This window comes from Mya arenaria, chromosome 15, assembly GCF_026914265.1.
Source record: "Mya arenaria isolate MELC-2E11 chromosome 15, ASM2691426v1".
Lineage (NCBI taxonomy): Eukaryota > Metazoa > Mollusca > Bivalvia > Myida > Myidae > Mya > Mya arenaria.
Genome location: NC_069136.1, coordinates 21,777,175 through 21,799,915, shown reverse-complemented (window position 1 = coordinate 21,799,915; position 22,741 = coordinate 21,777,175). Strand labels below are relative to the sequence as shown.

Here is a 22,741-nt window from a genome sequence, read left to right as displayed (position 1 = left end):
TTACTCTTAGTCAGCAAACGCTTTTCTTCAGTTATCAGAGAAAACATTAATCAAAATAAAGCGTCCACGTGAAACAGGAAATGCAATTGCGTTCTGGGAAGTTAAACACAAACTGAAATTTCGACAAAAGTTGACAATTCACGAAATAACAATACAAAGGCCAATATGATTCTTTTAAAATAATGGTCTAAGTCCTCAGGCAACCAGCCATACCAATTTTCAATCTGCACCGTTTGTTATTCTCTGTTTTAGCCTGTAGTCCAGACTAAAGGACAGACAACGTTACTGTTTTCGATTTCTGGAAGTGAAGTCGAAGAAAAGAAAAAAAAACACGATGAGTCGGAACCAAGCGAAAAAGGATACCAAGATGAGGATCAGGGCGTTTCCTGTTAGTAGCTTTTGTATATTTCTTAAGACCTTATGTCTGTACCCTCTTGAGCATGTTTTGTTCTACTCCTGTCATAATCATTGGGCAGTCAGGTGGTACCGACACAGTTGCACTACTAGTGACTTCAAAGTCGCATACCATGTTTGGAGAGGTTGGGTATAAAAGACTGGTCAGACAGGACCAACGCAGATTTCTGGAAATGGTTTTGAAGCCTTCAGAATTTGGATTGGGTATAAAAGATTGGCCGGACTGGACCATTTCCGTACCAAATATTACTATTAAATATATGATACACAAGTTACATACAATACTTGATTATATTTGGATAGACACCGGGTGGACAATATTCTCATTAAAAAGAACCCATATATAGAAAGCCGGTACATCAAAAGAATTACGGACACTACGGACCATGGACATTACGGACCAGACACTACGGACCAGATTTAGGGACATTACGGACCAGATTTAGGGACATTACGGACCAGATTTAGAAATTTACGGACCAGATTTAGAAACTTATGGACCATGATTTAAACACATTTTTGTTAATTATTCTCTCATTAGTTTTTAATTTGTTAATAAATACTTGAATATGAGTGCTCAGTATGACGATATATCTTCCATAAAACTGTGAAAAATCGCGTGAAATTCGAATAGATCGGCAGTTAAATCAGTTAAAAGCAACAGAAGATATATGTTCCAAAACAGTTGATTTACCAAAATAAATCGAGCACATATAAGAACATGTCAGTGTTTACATGAACCCAAAACAGTTTATTTACCAAAATAAATCGAGCACATATAAGAACATATCAGTGTTTACATATAAACAATAAACAATGTGTGTTTGTTGCAATTCTTGCAAACTGATTTTTCAAACTGGCAATTTCTGTTGCCTTAATTAGTTATAATTGTACCCGTAATTATCGGCGGTATATTACAAAAGAAACAAACTTTACACTGACAACCTTTAATTGGCAATCATAAAAGTGTGAAAACCCATTGTAACGGCGCACTTTCAATTAAATCAGATGAAACGGAAAACAAACAAATATGACTATTCAAATTTTATTTCAGAAAGCAATCGATCACATATGAAAACATTAATATTCACATTTACAATTATAAGATAAACACATATTACGTTCATTATTATTCATTATTATTCGAATTATCATTATACTTTATTAAAAATACATTGATGTTTAACATTGGAATTTCATGGGATTTTTTAGTTACATTAAAGATAATTGTCATACTGAGCACTAATATTCAAGTATTTATTAACAAATTTCAGACCAATGAGTGAATAATTAAAAAAAATGTTTAAAAACAATATAAATCATGGTCCGTAAATTTCTAAATCTGGTCCGTAATGTCCCTAAATCTGGTCCGTATTGTCCCTAAATCTGGTCCGTAATGTCCCTAAATCTGGTCCGTAGTGTCTGGTCGGTAATGTCCATGGTCCGTAGTGTCCGTGACCCCATCAAAAATAGCTCAAATTGATTAGGGACCAATAACAAACCTGCCAGAATAAATGTACAAGTCAAACGATAAGCAATTACAATTTTGACGCAAATTACTTTGCTATATTTTATGGAACCACTTGGTTAAAAATAGTAATAATCGTTTGAATTTGCCCCTTTTGTACATTATCAAATATTTGTTATCATTATCCCATGGTCGAAATTAGCACAAGCCCGCAAGCCCTGCACTGGTAAAATGTCTTTCGGGCTTGCTCAAATTCTGAATTTTATAGAGCAGGGCTTGTTCAAAAATTTGATGCCAAGCAATTGTATAATAATTCAGGCTTGTTGATCCAAAAGTCTAATTTTGATGACTGATTATCTGAAACTGATGTTTTATCATTTGTAAATAGTCAACATGAAACGGATAACATTTCATTGATGCTCAACATTAAAACGTATTGTTTACAAATTGTATTGAAACTATCAATGCACTTCACAATACAATACATATTTTTATAATTTAATACACCTTCCAGATCGGCCAGTCTTATTATTCAACTTCCTTTTCCGGATCAATATGGAGATTTTTGTTGATTTCTGTTGGTCTGGAATTGGTCCCGTCCGGTCAGTCTTTTATACACTACGGATGGCGAAATCAACTCACATGCTACAGAGAAAAACATTAAAAAAACAGGTTAATTAAGATTAGGGTTGGATAGGTTTAGAACATGCTTGAGTATTGTATGGTAAAATTGGTAGGAAAATAATTCTTGAAGTGGGCTGGAATGGACAACAACTAAAACACTAGCACAGCACTCTGGCCTGCTGACCTCGGCTGGTTGGTTATTACCCACAGACCATTCAAGTGTAATGAAGTTCAATAAAATTTGGAAAATATGACAAATTGCCTTTTATCTCGTCGTTTTCTAGCTCACAGATCTAAACAATAGATAATACTTTGGGTGATTTTGTAGCCAGGTACAACTTTTCCCAGTGCTTTTTTTCTGACTAATTATGGACTGATATTCAGCCCAATTCTCAATACTAAAGGATTTTATGTTTTGAAGAAAAAGTTAAATTTTTTGTTAAAGAGGTTCGACTCTGAAACCTTTTTTGTTAGGTTGGTACATTTATGAATAAATAAACTTGATATATTTCTTTTTAGTGCCTATTTTTAAAGCCTTCTAGTACTTTCATAGGCAGCAGGAATTCCAAATTTCAGTCAAGGTGACACATTTTTTCCCCAACTCCAAGGCCCCATTCCCAAAATGGTGAAAAAATCCCACTGTCTCCTGTACCTTTTCATGTTAAGACTAGCCTGAGTATGCACGTGTCTGTTGCTTCTTCTGTAATACACCGCCACAAGGCCTAACAAACAACAACTTCTTGTTCAGGTTACACGACTCTTACCTACAAAATAGGAGTCCCTGGACCTACTGTTTTTATAGTCTGTTGGTTAATTTTTTGTAATACTGATTAACTGATTGCTTGAATGCCATAGCCCAATGTTGATAATAGCATTTTAACATAAAGCCTTAAAAATTATATGATGCCTACCTTCCCTATCTGTTTTTGGACATTTCTTTTGTGAAAATAGGCTGAAATAGCTCTATACAATGTAGTTGGACATTATTTCAACTGAAAATGTATGTACATGTCATGTTTCAGATGACTATGGATGAAAAGTATATTTCAATGTACATGTCATGTTTTAGATGACTATGGATGAAAAGTATGTTGACAACATTTGGGCTCTGCTGAAAAATGCCATACAGGAAATCCAGAAGAAAAACAACAGTGGGCTAAGCTTTGAAGAGCTCTACAGAAATGCCTACACAATGGTCCTACACAAACATGGCGAGAAATTGTACTCCGGATTGCAGGAAGTGGTCACAGAACATTTGGTAAAAAAGGTACAAGCAGTCTATATTTGGCAGACAGTTTTTAGATCTGTTAAAGAATATACTGTTTTGCAAAAAGGTAAACTCAGGAACAAAAATATATAAGTTTTCAATTGTGGTTATAATGCCTTCGCAAAAAAAAGCATTTAGTCCACAAATAAGATATAGTTTGTTTGACATTTTGTGACACAAAAATACCTTGGAACAATCATTTTTTAAGCCTATAGCTTATCATAATATTGTATTATTATTTTGTTTATAACAGTAATTTCCAAAAAACACTTCATAATCATTGTATAGATTGTGACCAATACAACCACAGTTTCTAGCAAAAAGCTTCTGAATATTTACTTCATGATCTCGTTTTATAAAATCAGAAAAAGAGAATGTAATATTAAACAGATCGATTGATCTTGAAATGTAAATAAACCATTGATCATCATTGTTGTAGGTACAAGTTGATGTGCTGAGCTCTTTGAACAACAACTTTCTGCTGACCCTTAACAGTGCCTGGAGTGACCATCAGACCTCCATGGTCATGATAAGAGACATACTCATGTATATGGTATGTTATGTTCGCACAGTTATCATAGGGTTTTAGCTAGAGTGTTATCAGAGGGTTCTGCACCCTGTTCTCTTCATAGCACCCTTCTGTCCTCATGGAGAAATGTATATGCACCCTTCTACCTTCTTAGGATAGACTGCTTAAGATGGTCGAATATTTAATATTTCATATAATATTGTTAAATCTTTGTGTTAATAACTTTATCAACACTGTCACTGAAGTTATTATTATATGATTTATATCTGCTTGTCGGTAGCTTTTTTCAGTGGTTATCAAATTATTTACTGTACTCCAACAGGATAGAGTGTATGTACAACAGAACAATGTAGACAATGTATACAACCTGGGCCTGAAGATATTCCGGGATGAAGTGGTACGACACCAGTCGATAAACGAACATCTCCGCCACACGCTGCTTGATATGGTCGCCAAGGAACGACGTGGGGAAGTTGTAGACAGGTATGCTATGAAGTGTGTTTGGGAAGGACTAACTGTGCTGTCAGCTCTGTTAATAGAGCTCCATATTTGTGTTCAAGTTGACGGGACTGCTGTTATTGTTATTGTGTAATGATCAAATTTAATTAAGAATCAATTGAAATTTCAATCCCTAAATATCAACAAAAAAATCACCAGCTCAACTGGCCTTTTAAAGATTAAATAAAAAAGCAAATGCTATAAATGATTGGCATCTATCATTAACTGCTCACAATTGTATCCATTGTAATTTTTCCATTATTCCAGAGGGGCTGTGAAGAATGCATGTCAGATGCTGATGATACTAGGTATAGAGACAAGACAGGTGTATATTGAAGATTTTGAAAAGCCCTTCCTACTGGAGTCCAGGGAATTCTATATGGTATGTGCTCACAGTGTTAAAGTCTGTATGTTTTCTTAAGTCTGGCTTTATAGTTAAAGATTTCTAGCCCCTGAAATATTATTTATTAATATACATATGTACTTTTATAGGATTGATATTTCATTCATTAAAAGCCTTTAATATATATTTTAATATCTAATGGCAATTTTTCACTTGGTGTCTGGCGGTTTGATAATCAAAAATCATTGGCAGAAACTTAAGTATTTAGTGCACACCAGCAAAGTCTTTGTTAGCATGTTCATAGCTTTATGTAAATGTTACATGACATCATGATATCATTTCATAGAAGATTTTGAGCTTATGGATCCCCAAATTTGTCTTAGTTTCAAACTTTTTTTTCAAAAGGCTGAAAGCCAGAAATTCCTGGCGGAAAACAGTGCGTCTATGTACATCAAGAAGGTTGAAGCACGGATTAATGAGGAGGCTGAGCGCGCCACCCACTACCTGGACAAGTCCACCGAGGAGCCGATAGTGCGTGTCCTTGAGGAGGAACTCATCTCCAAACACATGAAGACCATCGTAGAGGTAAAACAGCCTTTAAATCGGCTTTATTCAGAACTCATATATTTTAAACAAGTTTCTGATTAATTTAACCCTTGGCATGCTGGGTAAATTTTCGTCTGCTCAAAAATGTTGTCTGGTTTATTCTTAATTTCATTCATTTTACTTGGAACCTGACCAGGCGCCGAGTTACTCGGTGTCTGGTCTGGTTCCAAGCTGTTTGCAAGCCTTTAAAATCGCCATCAGCAGCCTGAGGGTTAAAGCTTGTACCTTCTCTATATTTTTCTTCAACAGTCAATGAAACAAGTTTTGCTGCTGATAATGGAAAGGCTGGTGGTATTGTCATAGCCTTGGTGGCAGCTTAAACCTTTGTTTCACAAAAAAAACTCTCAAAATATTAAAATAAAATCATAATAGTTGAGTTATACACTTATTTTGATTGAAAAACAACTAATGAACTATGGAGTTTTCTCTGTAGTTTAAAATATAAAAATGGATTTACTTCAGATTAAGACTAGTTCTTTCAAACAGTTAACAAAAAATTATAATGATTCTTTGCTTAAAAGTACTAAAAAAAGGATCTGGGTAAGATACTGCGTTTTTCGATGTGAAACAAAAGGATATATTTATAGATTTATTAGTTTGTTTGTTCTGCTTGACACATAGAGTTAATCTGGAAAACCAAAATGATTTTCAGGTCTGAAAAATTAAGTATTAAAATATTTCATATTTTAACAAATATTTTAACGAAACTTCGATTAACATTTCTAGTATATGTCCATATTTAAAGAACCCAAAAGCATGGTCAACTCAGGTCAACAAAAGACTCAAGTTATGTAATTGTACATGAATATGAATTCTGAGCATGTATGTCTTACGTTATGCAATGCATTATGAATGTAAGTTAATCCATTAAGGGAGCCAAACTGCCAATATTTTCCATTTGACTCATATTTTTCTATTTCCTTACTGCAGATGGAGAACTCTGGAGTTGTGCATATGCTCAAGAACAACAAGACAGATGGTGAGTTCACTTTGTTACAAGTACAAGTTAGATTTCAACTTACATATTGCTGGTTGTTCAGTCACTTGTCAAACTTTAACAGTATCATTGTTAACTTTAGTTAACTTTTAAAAGTGAGATAATTTTGTGTTAAAACACGAGTAGCTAGATCAGTTGTCTTAATATTTGTGAAAAGTTCTGCAGATCGCATGTGTGTTTATGATTTTTTAGAGTTTGAATGTTAATGTAAAAAGTAGGCCCATTGTCACATAAAATGGTGTTGTAGGAGTACACAGAATCATTGAATAACAGTGGGAAATAATGTTTAAGGATAATATGAAGCACATGAAGTATTGGTATGCGGGATAATATTAAGATAACCAAATATAATTGAGCAGTGTTTTTGTAATGTTTTCATCTTAAGATTCTCCTTGCTAGTTTGCTGCTATAAACTTATCTGGTAAGTAAATGTAAACCCCATAATGTCCTGGGCAGTGTAGCATAATTCAATCAGGGATATCTGCATATTTGCTGATTTCTGCAGATCTAATGGCTCCAGGGACCCACCCCCTCCCCAATTTTTTTTTTTACTGATTAAAAAAAAGTTAATTGCTGTTTGTTGTAACTTTTTGTTAGTATTGACACTCAAGTTTGCTTCAATGGGGCTTATAGAAAGTAACTTGCTTTTACTGCAGGGTGCTTAATTCCCTTTTAGGGCCTAAAGCGCCCCCCTCACACCCCTGGCCGTAATCTTTTCAGCCCTCCAGCTGTGGTGTCAATCCCTGTACCATGCTTGTGTGTACATACATGTATATATCTACAGATCTTGGCTGCATGTACAAACTGCTTGTGCGTGTCCCCAACGGCCTAAAAACGATGTGTGGATGTATCAGTGGCTACCTCCGGGAGCAGGGCAAGGCTCTTGTGTCCGAGGAGGGGGAAGATGGCAAGAACGCCATCACATATGTAAAGGTAAGAATGTCATCACATATATTCAAGTTAATATGCCATCACATATATTCAGGTAACAATGCTATCACATATATTCAAGTTAATATGCCATCACATATATTCAGGTAAAAATGCCATCACATATTTTCAAGTTAATATGCCATCACATATATTCAGGTAACAATGCCATCACATTTATCCAGGTAACAATGCTATTACATATGTTCAAGTAAGAATGCCATCACATATATAGAGGTAGGAATGCCATCACATGTTAAGAATGCCACCACATATATTCAGGTAACAATGCCATCACATAATTATATTCAGGTAACAATGCCATCACATATATCCAGGTAGCAATGCTATAACATATGTTCAAGTAAGAATGCTATCACATATTTAGAATGTTATGGTGTGGTTCCCTCTTGTTGTCCACCAAATCTCATCAGTGTGGTCGGGGAAAGATTCCTAATAAGGGTTCATTTGAGTTTGATACTTGGTTACTAAGCTGGATGACTGGGGAAATATTGTCTCCCCTGCAATATTAGACCACATTCACATGATAAACAATCATGTACCAAGAATCATGATGTACCGTAGATTATTTTGTAAAAAAATATTTCACAGGCGTTGTAAAACAAATATGGTTAAATCTGATACTCTCTTCACTTTTACAAACAAGATACAGACTTAATAAGATTAAAAATCTATTCTTGAAAGTTTACATTTATAATCAGAAAAAAAGCAGTTTTTTTTTTTATTCACCAAATTAAACTGTAGTGAAATTTAAAGTATTTAAAACATGCTGTTTTCTTTTTCAGAATTTACTGGACTTAAAGGACAGATTTGACCACTTTCTACACGAATCCTTCAGTAATGACAATTTGTTTAAGAAAATGGTTTCAAGTGACTTTGAATATTTCATTAATTTGAATCCCAAATCCCCGGAATACTTGTCCTTGTTTATTGACGACAAGCTGAAAAAGGGAGTAAAAGGGGTAAGAAAATATTTTTTTGTTTTTATTATATATGCATCATAAATCTGCTAAGCAATTCATTACACAGAATACAATTGTCCATATTCCATGTCAAAACTCGTATCAGAGATCGTTGTTAAAATGACGTGATAAACGAACCAGTGTGTCATTAAAATGAAATTTATTTTGTACTTAAAGTGTTTTATTTTAGCCAGAAATTAAAAAGGGCAGGGTGGGCCCAAAAAGGGGCTAAGTCAGGGATGTGATTTGTCCGCGGAGCATATGGCCCCAGAGACCCCCCCCCCACACACACACACACAAAAAATAAAAATAAATAACCTAAAAAAAATTATTTGGTTGCTTTCAGTTGTATGAGTCAATATTCCAGTTTGCTTCAAATTTTAAGTCAGGAGAGCCCTCAAAAGAGCTTCTAAAAAGCCATTTTTTCTTCTACAGCAGTGCTCTTTTGACCCAAAGAGCGCCCCATAAACACATGGCCATAAATGTTTCAGCCCTCCGGCTGCCAGGTCAATCACATCCCTGAAAGTGCTTTCTTAAAATGGAAAAAATGCGCACAATATTTGCTTTTTATTGTTGTAAAACGTCCATGTATCTTGTCAAAGTCCATTATGTCCATGCATGTTCATACACACATTGAAGTTATGGGGCAGGGCATGCCGCCATTCTATTCCATATTAGCCAAAAAATTAGTATTTGCATATCTTATAGTTGATTTAAACTTGAACACCAAAGTGAATATGGCTCTTATGGCTTCGCCACTCGTGAAATATATAGCGATCTTACACTGAAGCAAACAATTATCCTCTATTTCTTTGAACAATCAGAACACAAATTTGAATATATGATGTTATGATTCAACAAATAAAAAAATAATATTTTCACACATTTATTTAATAATTTTTAAGAAAAATAAAGTTCAATGAACATCGATTATTAATGAAAGTTATCAATTATCACCAATATAGGGCACCAATTGACAAGTATTGATTGTTTTTTAAGATTATTTACGATTATTGCCAATGCCGGGCATCCATTGATGATAATTGATTTGATAATATGCGATCATTGCGATCACTATAACTCGGTGTAATGTTTCAGATGTCGGAGCAGGAGATTGAGATAGTGCTGGACAAGAGCATGGTTCTGTTCCGCTTCCTGCAGGAGAAGGACGTGTTTGAGCGTTACTACAAGCAGCATCTCGCTAGACGACTCCTCCTCAACAAGAGTGTGTCGGACGACTCTGAGAAAAACATGATCTCCAAACTCAAGGTCAGTTTTCGTAAACAAATCTTAGGTTATATTAATTCCTTTTAATCAGATTGTGACAAAGTTAAGTTTATAAAATCACTATTGGGTTCCTGGGTAAAAACCAGTACTGGTGTCTATTTTGAGAGGCTGTGGGAAAGTATCCCCCGGTGATATCGAACCCACAACCTCTTGGGTGAGAGATGGACACTTATACCTTAAGACCAATTAATGCTCAATCTTGACCTCAAGACATTTGGTTAGATCGAGTCTTATATTTACTAAGGTAGAGTTTAAGCTAGGTTTTTAAAAGGACAGGCTGCTACAGAAAAGGGACCGGGTGCTGAGGAACAAAAGGGCGCATTGAATCAGCAGTGTTTAATTAAAGCATAAAAAATTCATAGAAAATGTTAGAAATTTGAATTAACCTTAGGTTTCAACTTCCAAATATGAATATAAATAATAAGAATAATAAATTATGTTCATAATTTTTTTGACAAGTAAAGAATTATTAGTATTGGAATTAGTTTCAGCTCATACACTATATGAATTGAACATTGACCCTTGTAAGTGCCCCATTAAGACTCATTCAAGGCACATCAAAAGTGACCTTTCTGACCTAGCACCCTGCCCTTTTCAATTAGGACTAGGACTAAGTGACAGTGTTGTTTATGTTGCAGACGGAATGTGGGTGCCAGTTTACGTCAAAGCTGGAGGGCATGTTCAAGGATATGACTGTGTCCAACAGTTACATGGATGAGTTTAAGACATTCATCACCCAGGCAAATGTAAGTAATATCACTAAAACAGAACCATGCATTCTTTTTGGGTGAAATACAGAATTAAACCAGAAAGAAGTATTTTGTAGCCTATTTTTCGAAAAAAAAAATCATGGCATCATGGTAGCCTTCGTGCTATCGTTGTTGAAATCTGTGGCATGCTATAGATTTAACCTTGGATATTTCTTTAAAATTGTTGAAGATATTTACACATATACCATGGCATGAGACCATATGCACATGTGTCATATGGCCAATAACTCCGGCTTTAATATTTGGGGAATTATTTCCCTTATTTGACCGAATAAACAACAAAATTAGAGTTGGTATTCAATCTGCAGAGCTGTCTTCATCATCATCACATTCAGTTATGGTTGAACTTTTTTCCCCAATTTCACAATATATGTTGCCAAAATTCCCTAATGCATAAAAGGCCAAGAACATTATGTAAACCCATACCAAAAGTACATCGTGGCCAAATGTTGACAATGTTATTAAATATTTCAGGTAAATTTACAGGGCGTGGACTTAACAGTGAGAGTATTGACCACTGGCTACTGGCCCACACAGTCAGCTACTCCCAAGTGTAACATACCCAATTCTCCCAGGCTAGCCTTTGAACAGTTCCGCAGGTACGCTATACATGGTTATATCTTGTAGCTATGTGCCTCTAGTGGATATCAAATCCATGACCCTTTACTCTGCAGGGGGGAAATTGGTATATTAAGGGTTGTGCACAGATTTTCACGGATCTCATTTTTCCAAGGCACCAAGAAACGTTTTTTTTAATTGATTTACTTGTTTTTGGTTGTAACTCTATTTGTTTTTACATTATCAACATTGACACTCCATTTTCCTTAAAATGTGAAATCAGGATAGCTTGGGAAAGGGCTTCTTAAGAGCCTGATTTGCTTCTGTGGCATGGTGCTTCCCCCTTTCCTACCCCCCCACACCCGCCACCCCCCTCCCTCCACCCCCAAAAGCCATGGCCAAAATGGTTTTAGCCCTTCTGCTGCCTGGTCAATAAAATCTCTGTTTATAAAAGCTAGCACAACAGAGGGATTGTTAAAGAGTTATATACTTTGAATACGGTAACATTAATCGTGTAATTGTATTCTAAATATGGCAAACATTTTTATATGAAGATCTATAAACTAATTTATGTGAAACAGGTTTTACTTGGCCAAGCACAGTGGACGTCAGCTCACGCTTCAGCCTCAGCTCGGCTCTGCCGACCTTAATGCCACGTTTTACGGAGTTAAGAAAGAGGACGCGAGTGAAAATGCAGGGGCAAGCTCGTCAAAGGGGCCACGTAAACACATCATACAGGTCTCCACTTATCAGATGTGCATTCTTATGCAGTTCAATAATAGGGAGAAATGGACTTATGAGGTTTGTTGGTTGCATTAAAATATTGAATTTTTTTGTCATTTGTTTTTAAAGAAAAATCTAGATGTTGTATCTCTTGTGTCATTGGCTTGAGCATCATTAAAGAAAACCCTTTAACCTTCTTTTAGCTCAAAATACATTTCCAAAATATTGATGAAACTTGGTATACTTGTTATATTTGTTATAGGAGACAATGCACATATTTTGAACTAGGCCCAGTCTTTCATGTTGGCGCTTCAGCATTATTAAAATTTACCTTAACCTTGGCTAAAGCTCAATAAACATTTTTAAGAAAATGATGAAACTTGGTATACTTCTTGCAAGAGACAATTCACACTTGTGAAGCTAGACTTATGACTTAAATTAAATAGTTGTTAAGTTACCGGTATGCCCCTTGTTTGATTGGGAAAAATAATGGGTCGAAAATTGCTGTTGGCATTCGCTCCACAGTACTTTGATTAACTAAAAATTGTTTGATGTTAGCCGGAATGTTCCTGACACAGTAATAAACATGAAGGGCAGGAATTCCTAACACACATTTCAAGGCACAACTTAGTCGTCATAAAAAAATGTATTACCCTTGTTACTTCTTGCAATGTATGTTGATTTTGGAAATAACTAATCTTTTTTTAGCTCATAACGACTCTGACTCAATTATCTTGCTAGGGACCCCCATTTGCCATTTTATATGGACCCCTACAATAAATGTTTATATATATATATATATATATATATATATTTATTTTGTTTTAACTATGTTAGACCCTTATTTCTTAACCATGGAATCTTTTATTGGGGCCCGATGAAATCAAGAGAGTCCCCTATTTCATGAACCAAGAGGGCCCAAGGACCCCATCTGAAAATGTATGAGAAAACCGTTCAGTCATGTATTGTAATTGACATTTTAGCAAAATTAAAATATTGTACCAACATGTGACCTTCAGGAGATTCGCAGCGAGACTGACATCCCTGAGAAGGACCTTCTACGAGCCATGCAGTCCCTAGCCGTCGGGAAGATAGCGCAGCGAATCCTCCACAAGGAACCCAAGACCAAGGAAATAGGTACGACCGGCTTAAACAATTATTACCAAGAAAACTACAGGGACAAGCCCAGTAGTTAAATATTCAAATATTAACCATATATAAAGTCATTTGACAAAATAGTGCATTATTAAAATGAATTTTTATCATAGCAATTTTTACTCAGATGAATGTTTGCAGATTTTGAGTCAAAATCCACTTAAATAGAATAAAACCTCTCATATCTAAATGCAGTATTAATAGCATATTGTATTTTCTACATATGACACAACTTTTAATGTGTTTTCAGAACCAAGCCATGTTTTCACAGTCAACGATCAGTTTACATCCAAATTGTTCCGAGTAAAAATACAAACAGGTAATGTGCTGTTTTTTACAAAATCATTTTTACAGTTTTCATTTTTACACCTGAATTGAAAATTATTGCTTAAGAAATATTGTGCCAAAAAATGCTCCGCTTTGTTGTGTATTTCATGTTCAGTTTTCGATACATGTTTTTACTACTTGGGTTTCAGTGATTATAATTTGTATTTTCTAAATATTAAAATGGTACTTTTACATAAATTCTTACAGAACACAATTTTAAATGCGGTATATATTTATATCTTTGTTCAGTAATCGAAATTAGACTTTTGATTGAACAAGCCCAAATTTGAACTTGGTGCTTGGCATAAAAAATGGTCAACAAGCCCTGCCATAAAAATCCAAAATTTGAGCAAGTCTGAAAACATTCTACAACTGCATGGCTTTCGGGCTAATGTGCTAATTTCGACCACTGTAAGTTGATTTTTAAATAATGCATGGTGTTTTTTGTTGACCTATTTTAGTTGAAGTTAAATCAAAAACTTACTTTGATTTATTTGGTCACTATCAATCAGACAAGAACACAAAAAGAAATTTTCAGAATTTATTTTGAAGGATGAAATGTTCACTCCTTTTACCGGTAATTCTACAAATAAATTTAAAGTATTGATTTTGTAGACATTTTTATTATTATATTAGTAATTACCAAATGGAAAATTTGATTTTAGAAAGCATTTAGAGACGTTTCATGCCTTTGTTTGTTGTTGTAGAAAGTATTATGCAATCCATCTAAGTCATACATGCCATATCCCCAGGCAGTTGGGAAATCCCTGTAGTTTCGCTCTAGTCCCTTGCATCCAGTGGTTTATGTGTGCCAGTCATCGAAATTAGACTTTTGGATGAACAAGCCAGAATTCTTATAAATTTGCTTGGCATCGAATTTTGTACAAGCCCTTCTATATAAAATTCATTATTTGAGCAAGACATTTTACCAGTGCAGGGCTTGCGGGCTTGTGTTAATTTCGACCACTGGTGTGCTTTGATGAAATGACAACAACTGTTCTGTGCAATGCATTTTGTTAGCAGCACAATACAGTGCTTTTCAGATAAAAAGAAAAAGTTTAAATAAAGTGCCCTTTTAAGAAGAACATGTAAAAAATGACAATTAATTACAACTGATGAAAACCCACTAGTAAATCCCCTGAGAAGCCTCCCAGAAATATGGCATGTATGATCTTGAGAAATTGAAAAGATCTACAGTATACCATGGAAACATTATTGTGAGTGTTAGTGATTTTGTATGGTGTATTTCAGTGGCGGCCAGTAAGGGCGAGGCGGAACCAGAGAGGCGAGAGACAAGAACCAAGGTGGACGAGGACCGGAAACATGAATATCCTTTATACAAAAATCACTGTCATAGCTCCTCAACTTTGTGTGTAGAAAAACATGTGTATTGTCATAGCGTTGGGGTGGTATTCAATATATATATGCATCTTAAGTTAATCTCATGGTCACATCATTGACTGAATTTACTGTATAGGTCAGTTATTCGTTACCAGTAACACCATAAGCTGCATTGTTCTTAGATCCAATTCAGACCAAAATTGAATACCATCCTTGGTTTTATCGCAGTAGAAATCTGAATATTGTTAAATCTAACTCATTTACAAAAAAAATAACCTCATTAAATTGGTACAAGTTTTAAAGTTGGTATAACAGATTTATGTAGGAAGTTTTATCAATCTGGTTAAAAATTGTGTCCCATTAAGGCTCTGGTTGGCAAGATATGGAATATCAAGTCATTAAAAAATGGAATATCATTGTTTAGCATTCTGATGTATGATATATTTCCTTGACCCCGTTGAACGATCGAGGCTGCCCTTGTGCGGATCATGAAATCACGAAAGTCACTGCTGCATAATCAGCTAGTAACAGAGGTATGTGTGGTGATGGTTTGTTATATGTACCATTGCCCTTATTTTGTCATTTTTGTTATTTTTCATTCCCTGCCAATGACATAGGGGCACTGTTTTGCCAATGTTTCATCTGAAATTATGTGAAGGGATCATAACTTTGTAACTATTGGAGATTTTAGGGAAGCTTTTGTTCAAACTTAAAATTATTGACGTGATGATTTCATGGAGTTAAAAGCCCTTTTATTTTCTTTCATTTGGCACATACCAGCCCAATAACAATACATTGACAACATCACGTGATAATGTCAATCAATCAATCACACAACAACAAATTGCTCAAAGCTGTTAGTAATGCTATTGAAAATTGGTGTCTTCTAAGACGATATTTATGCAAATATCAAGATTTGCTGAAGGGTTCCAACTGTTAAGTTTCTTAGTTTTATTACTCCCCTTACGATTTGCCACACTTTATTTTGAAATTAAAGAGAAAATTGCATTTACAAACGAATAGCGAGTCCCTTTAAACAGGATCTTTGTTTAATTTTAGGCTTCTGGGCTTGTCTCTGTAATTTTCATTTTGTATGCAAAAGCATCTATAACCTGTATATGGCCTCACTTTAAAATGCCGAAGTTGCATTTTCTTCCACTTTTAGAACATTTAGAGCACTAAAATCATAAAGACGAGCTGCATCTTCTTTCAAAATGCCTTATAAATAGTCCTATGAGAAAATGGTGTTGTATCATATGATCAAAATGTCAAACAATGACTGGACATTTCGCAGAAAAATAGAAATGCCGAACTTCAAAAAATTGTAACTTTTTTGTAAAAAAAAAATTAATATAATCAAATCACCATGAAAATACCTAAAACGTTGCTTCTGGAAACTTTGGAAATTTTAGCTTTTGCATTTTGACTTTAGCCATCGATATATAAAATTTCATAAATATCCTTCCCACACTTGTAACATGTATCGTCTTCTCTCCGTACAGTGTACAGAGCAGCTGAAGAGCCGGTTCCTCCCAAGTCCGGTGGTGATCAAGAAGAGAATAGAAGGGCTTATAGAGCGAGAGTATCTAGCAAGAACACCTGAGGATAGGTAAACAAACTTAAGGGATTTCGCTAGTTATGGGAGTGACGGAAGGGTACTGTACCCTGTCTTTTTTAGTAGCACCCTTCCGCCCTCATGGAGGCCATAAATTATAGTCATAGCCTTTGTGTCATTTTCGTTGTTGAAGTCCTTGTGCAAAAACGTAAACCTTTGCTATAACTTGAAAACTGCTTATGATTTCAAATGAAACTTTTTATGCACATTGTGAGAGACAATTCACACATATAAAGCAAGGCCCATTATAATTGTTGAATGATGTCGCTTGTTTGACTTGAAAAACAGACATGCTTTGGTGTCAGTTCTGCTGCATTCTTAATGAAAGGAGATGAACAGCATTGCGGGTACAGCATTGCATGTGTTTGAGAAGGTCATAATGTTGACTGTGTATAAGATCAATAGAAATATTGAATCTGTGTTAAAGGCAGTTATTAAGAAATTAAATATTTAAGAAAGCGGAATTCCAAATATAAAAAAATGTATTATAGTGTCCATATCAGGGCTATTCCATTTAAACAGATAACCCCCAGAGGGATAGCACTTTTAAAATATACGACCCCCCTACAGAAGCAAATTTAACCTTTCGGGGTCCAAAAAGCAAAAAAAGACACCCACCCATATACTAAATAATTGCCTTCCCCCTGTGGGTTATACGTTTTACTAGAATAGCCCTTAATAGTAACAATCATCTTGGTATAGTAAAAAAATCTTGGTATTCTTGTTCTCTGTTGTTGTTTTTTAAAATTCTGAATCTTACTCTTATACTTTTGTGAAAATGTTAACTTATTATGTTGTAAATTCCTAAACATGGTTATTCTAAATATGATTCTTTTATTTTCAGGAAAAAGTACACATATGTAGCATAAGTGTGATTGTGGCATAAACTTGTTATAAACTTGAGACTGGGCTGTGTTAGAATCTATCTCATTTGAGACTGTAGCAGCCAGCATAATTGCCTGGCCAGGTTGATGTGATAATACGCCTGTACACCCCGCATCAAGATACACACAGACGGACGGATGGACACATTCTCACGCCATTAGTTGACAGATGGATATATAGGTTTTCCATGAGTTGCCATTAAATACAACCATTTATGAAACAAGTTTAAAAGAAGCTATAAGGCAAGCCTATATGGCAAGTTTAATAGCGTTTTCATTTAAGAGTTTATAACATTTTGTATAAAATGGCAACAAATGTAAGACTCTTATCACACGACACATTTGTCGACAAAAATGAAGATTATTTTCATTTTTCGGTTAATGGTATGACACCAAATTAATGGGGTGAAATGACGTCAATTAAAGTTGTATTACAATTATTGTAATACAAGAAGTTTTATTACATTTGAAAGTCATGTGTAAAACCTGTGTGTGCTTCTAGATGAAGGATTCTGCATGCTACGAATGTGGTCAGATGTTTGAAATAGCAGGCAAATTATTTGTTTGTACTTAAGTGTGGCTATACTGCCTATGGTACAATTTAATGTGATGGGTGTGTGTAAATAATGGGTCTTGTACATGTTTGTGTAATATTAGTACTTGTTACTCTTTCACAACTTCGAGAGAGATGGTTAAATATGCCTTGTACTAACTAATAAAATGGCTTGTGTTGTCATGGGAGACAAACTCATATAAACAGAATTGAAAAAGCCACTATCATTTATTTTTTGTTGTTTTATGCCAAATATGAAGACATATTTGGCATATTTTTTGTTACTCATTTATAAATATGATTTTTCAGCAATGACTGAACTGCATTCTGTATTTCATTTTCAGTTAGCGATTAAAAATAAAAAATAGTTACAATTCTAAATTATTTTTAATGTTTGACGATTTAGAGGTATTGAGTGAATATGTGATGCAAGTATTTAAAGTTTTGATTTTTGTCAAATATTAATGCAGTTTTTGTGAAGTCTTAAAATTATAGACATTGGGCCAATTGTATAGAACTTTGTTAAAGTTAACAACAACATCGTTAACATCATCATTGTTAACTTTCAAAACTGTTCTGCTCTTGAATTTCAATGGATGCAATTGTGATATGCTGCATTTCTCAGATTAAGATTTCAGGCAACTGTTTCAGCTGTACTTGTTCATATTTAAATATTTGAGCACATTATCAAATATTTCACTTTTAAAAGTGAACAACAATATTGTTATTCACGTTGTTAACTTAAACAAAGTTCTGAACCATTGACCCATAGTGTAGTAGAAACTGCCTAAGGCACTTTTCCATTTCGAGGGTTTTATACAAATGCGCCTTATCTGTCAGCTGCGTCATGATCAGAGAAAATTATCATGAATTTGAATGCAACTGCTTTATCATTTCATGAGAATGTTTTGTCATCCAGTTTTGCATCCAAATTTCAAGAGTAACCAAGTTTTACTGTTGATGGTATGCAGGTTTTCCCAGTATGATTAATATCGTTGCCTTAGAAATATAGATTGTAATCAGTTTTTGACAAATCGATTTGAGGCAGATTTCAAAAAGGTCTTGAAATTTATACTGGAAAATGAATTAAGATTTTACATCTTGTTTCTGACCATCTTTCCCCCGATGGATTAATTTTCCCACTGTATTATCCACAGTAAAAACTGGTAATATGTCCTGATATGTCATTTTCATAGTAATGCAATGATAGTGAAATTTCATTCATCAATACAGAAATGAGTTTAGTTGCCATTCTATTTTTATTTCTCTGAAAACTGTACAGTTATTTAATTTATGTTGAAAAATGTGGGGGGAGGGGAATTTTAAACAAAAGTAAGTACAACTCTTAATATGTGTACACTTTAAAATGATAAATATTTTTTAAAGCTGCACTCTCACTGATCGAGAGTTTTGATTTATTTTTGTCTTTAAGTGAGCTATTTTGTTGTGTTAATGTCTTGAAACCAGTGATATAAGATGGCTGACTAAAGGTTTAGTCTGTCATGGTTTTAGGCTTTCTCTACAAATCTAATTTCCACATCTATACATGTAGCTTGTTTAATATCAAAATCTATTGCCTTTAAAAATAGCATTGAAGTCTCTTTTGAGAACTAATTCAAGATATTCAAATGAATTTAGATGTATTTTTTTTCTCACAAATTTTGAAAACATTTAATGTTTATGTTAAATGGATGAGAATTTTGGGAGTCCCTTTTATAGTTATTTTTTCCTTCTTTTGATTTTTTTTTTAAAGTTAAATCAAACGATGTGAATTCAGTTTTTCACATTCACAATAAGGAGTTTCTTTCCGCAGCACTTTTGTTTCTGTTACTCCCATGTGAATCATTCATTTAGTGTACAAAAAAATCTCAATGCATGAGATTGAGAGGCAGTTCTTTCGTCTTGTTTTTGGTGATTTTAATGACAGTATTTTTTCAGTATTTTCATTATTTAAACAACTAGATGAGCTTACATGTACAATATATTTGTTTATTGATTGGTCAATATTTTTCCAATGATAACTATTGACCAATCAAATGCTTTAAATGTGCAAACTAATGGAAAGATAGCCAGTGGAGAACTTATCTTAGTGTTATACAAATGTCTGCAGGCCAATTTGAACAGTACTGCAACATATACAAAAAGTTCTTATTGTAATTAAAATATAAGCAGGGAAAATATGATGTGACCTTTTTTGTGCTGAACATCTGTGACATGATGAAAATATTGATTAGACATGTTTCAGTTTCCGCTTGTCACAGTTCTAACATAAATTTTCCATTGCTCTGTTACTTAAGGTCTTACTATGATAGTTAAATTGATTTTAAGGTCTTACTATGATAGTTAAATTGATTTTTGGAAAGGACTTTTGATTGTTACTGCCATTGAAATTGCCCGAGATTTTCATTTTAGTTGGGAAATGTCCCATAGTCAAAGTTATTAATGATCTTGTCTTGTTGGAAGCTTTTGTCAAGACAAACTTCAAATTCATCTTTAAATAATGGTACACTTTCAAAACATATGTATTGAAAAAATGATGTATATACTTGGTTACTCTACAAATGTTTTTTTAATGAAACATTAATGCCTTGGCTGTGGGACATTTCTTTCAAACAATTTTGCTGATGTTATGTAAATTTCTATCATTTTTGTGTTACTGGATAAATTCATTGCAATTCTATTTAAATCTAAAAACTGTCATTTTGCTTTTTTTACTGGCTTGACTAAGGTCAGGGATGTGGAACACTGCCCTGGGAAGGTAAATATAGTTTCCATGACAATGAGATATTTGTCAAACATAATTCCCCTTGAGCCTGGCTTTGTCAGATACATGTGGAAAATATGAGAAATATGCTGGGTACTTTTACACTTTATTGTTATATGTTCACCAAGTTTCGGAACAATCTGTCAAAAATTGTGGACCTCTTATAGCTATAAATAATGAATTTAAATATAAGGGTCATAACTCTGGAACAAAATTGGATGTAGCTACTGAAATTTTTAAGGCCCTGTATGGTGATCATGTGTACCAGTTTACCGAAACAAACTATATCATTCTGTGGAAAGTGTTAGCTCCACAAACCTCTAATAGCTATACATACTGAATTTATGTATAAGGTGCATAACTCTGGAACAAATTGGCTGTAGCTACCATAATGAAAAATGTACAGCACTGTATGAAGATCATTTGTTTCATGTTCATGTTCAAGACAATGTGTCAAAAACTGAAAGTAGTTCTACAAAGTTTTGGCGACAAGACGACCATATTTTTATTTCCTCAAAGATGTGCAAATAAAAATCGCAGTCACTCCTCTTTTTTTTGCGTTTCTGGTCTGTAACTTTGGTATGCACTGAGAGACATTAAAAGGCACTGGCACATTTGTTTAGAACTAAAAGGCCGTGAGTCATGTACAATACCCATGACCATAAAGTTCAAGGTCAAACTTGCATGTTGAATATTATGCATATGCTGCATATATCTACATTTATAACACAACAGCGCAGGAGTGATATAACCCCATGCAATAATTTTCATATATAACTAGTGTAATAACTATGCAAGTTAGGTAACCGCATCATAGAAAAATATATCTATAGGCGCTGTCAAAAATGTAAACAAACATTAGAAACAATGTTTCTAAAGAAATCTTGTCGGTGTCGGCAAACTCAATTCCACTATGAAACAAATGGTGAAGAAGGCTGGGCTTAATCAAAACAAACATTTCCTGATCACAGCGCCAGAAAATACCTCGTCTAGAAATTGAATGACAACAAAGTTCCTGCGAACCAGATTTTGTAAACATCGGTATACAAGAACATCGCATCTATAAAGAACGATAGCCACATTTATCCAAATCAACACAAGGAAATGTCCAGCATCTTGTACTCCAGTGAAAATAACCTGTCAACTTCCTTGCAAAATGCTCATTCTAGGCAGTTCGCCAACAAGCTCAAGTTCACACACTGTCACACTGACACAGTCACTTATTCCACACCAAATTCCACTTTTTCTGGTGGATTTCACAACATTTATGGTGCTCAAATTCACGGAGATAATGTCCTTGCACACATCCATCAAAATTCATGCTGTAATCGACCAGCTACAAAGAGTATTCGCACTATTGAAAGGGACTGTAACGCTGACTTTTGTTCTTCTTAAACCAACAAATGACATGTACACACACACAGTTATGACATTGCTCTTTTTATTGATTTCCTTGATTTAAATGGATTTAAATATGTATTTTTGTGGTTTTTAAGTAAATCCTTAGAAAACATGGGTTGGTAATTGAGACATGATTTTTGTTTTTTTATTGTTTATAATGTTCTATGTTTGGCTATTTTCTTTCCTGGGGATAAAGCTTCCTAATAACACTCAATGTAAATACTTTGCACTACAGCACTATGACAAGAGAAGTGTTTTGAAATGAGTTATATTATAAACAGAATCTTAAATTGGTGTTTATTTTGTATCAAATTTAATAAAGTTGTTTTATCGTTTTTAAATGAACTCTTAATAAATTCGATACAAACACTCATTTGAGATCCTCTCTCTCTATATATAGTTGGTCATGATAGTGCTGCAACTATTTCATGCACATAGGATGTAAATATAACTTTGCACATGTCTTGTTCAAGATATTTCAAAGTTCAAGGTTTTATCATTATGAGGATGCTACATATATGCCCATAGATCCGTGTCTATTGAGTTTGAATGCTGCACAAAGGGATTTAAAAGGAATTGGTACACATGTTTGGTTCATAAAGGCAATGTATCATCTGCAAGTTCAAGGTCATATTTAATATGAATATTAATGCACATAGAGTATAGTTGGTTGTGTCCATGTTCTAACTATATCATGTAGTAAA

At 34.3% G+C, this 22,741-nt stretch overlaps 1 protein-coding gene across 2 annotated transcripts; it reads left to right on the top strand.

Annotated features, from left to right (window-relative positions):
- The first annotated feature begins 73 nt into the window (after positions 1–73).
- Positions 74–20,572, top strand: LOC128219709 (cullin-3-like). Of its 2 annotated transcripts, XR_008258635.1 has the most exons (20): positions 74–388; positions 3,576–3,773; positions 4,213–4,326; positions 4,625–4,785; positions 5,068–5,182; positions 5,549–5,728; positions 6,680–6,728; positions 7,531–7,679; positions 8,483–8,659; positions 9,758–9,928; positions 10,585–10,692; positions 11,191–11,315; positions 11,856–12,075; positions 13,017–13,134; positions 13,403–13,471; positions 14,731–14,806; positions 15,284–15,353; positions 16,323–16,429; positions 17,280–20,169; positions 20,201–20,572. XR_008258635.1 is itself a non-coding variant. In XM_052927635.1 (19 exons), the coding sequence occupies exons 1-19, from the start codon at positions 335–337 to the stop codon at positions 17,302–17,304; spliced, it is 2,286 nt and encodes a 761-aa protein (XP_052783595.1). In that variant the 5' UTR covers positions 74–334; the 3' UTR covers positions 17,305–20,572. The 2 variants fall into 2 exon arrangements, 1 of the variants encoding a protein (XP_052783595.1); XM_052927635.1 differs by having other exon boundaries at positions 17,280–20,572.
- Positions 20,573–22,741: the final 2,169 nt, after the last annotated feature.

Coding starts and splice junctions, on each gene's coding strand:
- LOC128219709 (XM_052927635.1), top strand. CDS start 335: ATGAGTCGGAACCAAGCGAAAAAGGATACCAAGATGAGGATCAGGGCG. Junction 3,774..4,212: donor CAGAACATTTGGTAAAAAAG/GTACAAGCAGTC, acceptor TCATTGTTGTAG/GTACAAGTTGATGTGCTGAG. Junction 13,472..14,730: donor CCGAGTAAAAATACAAACAG/GTAATGTGCTGT, acceptor GGTGTATTTCAG/TGGCGGCCAGTAAGGGCGAG.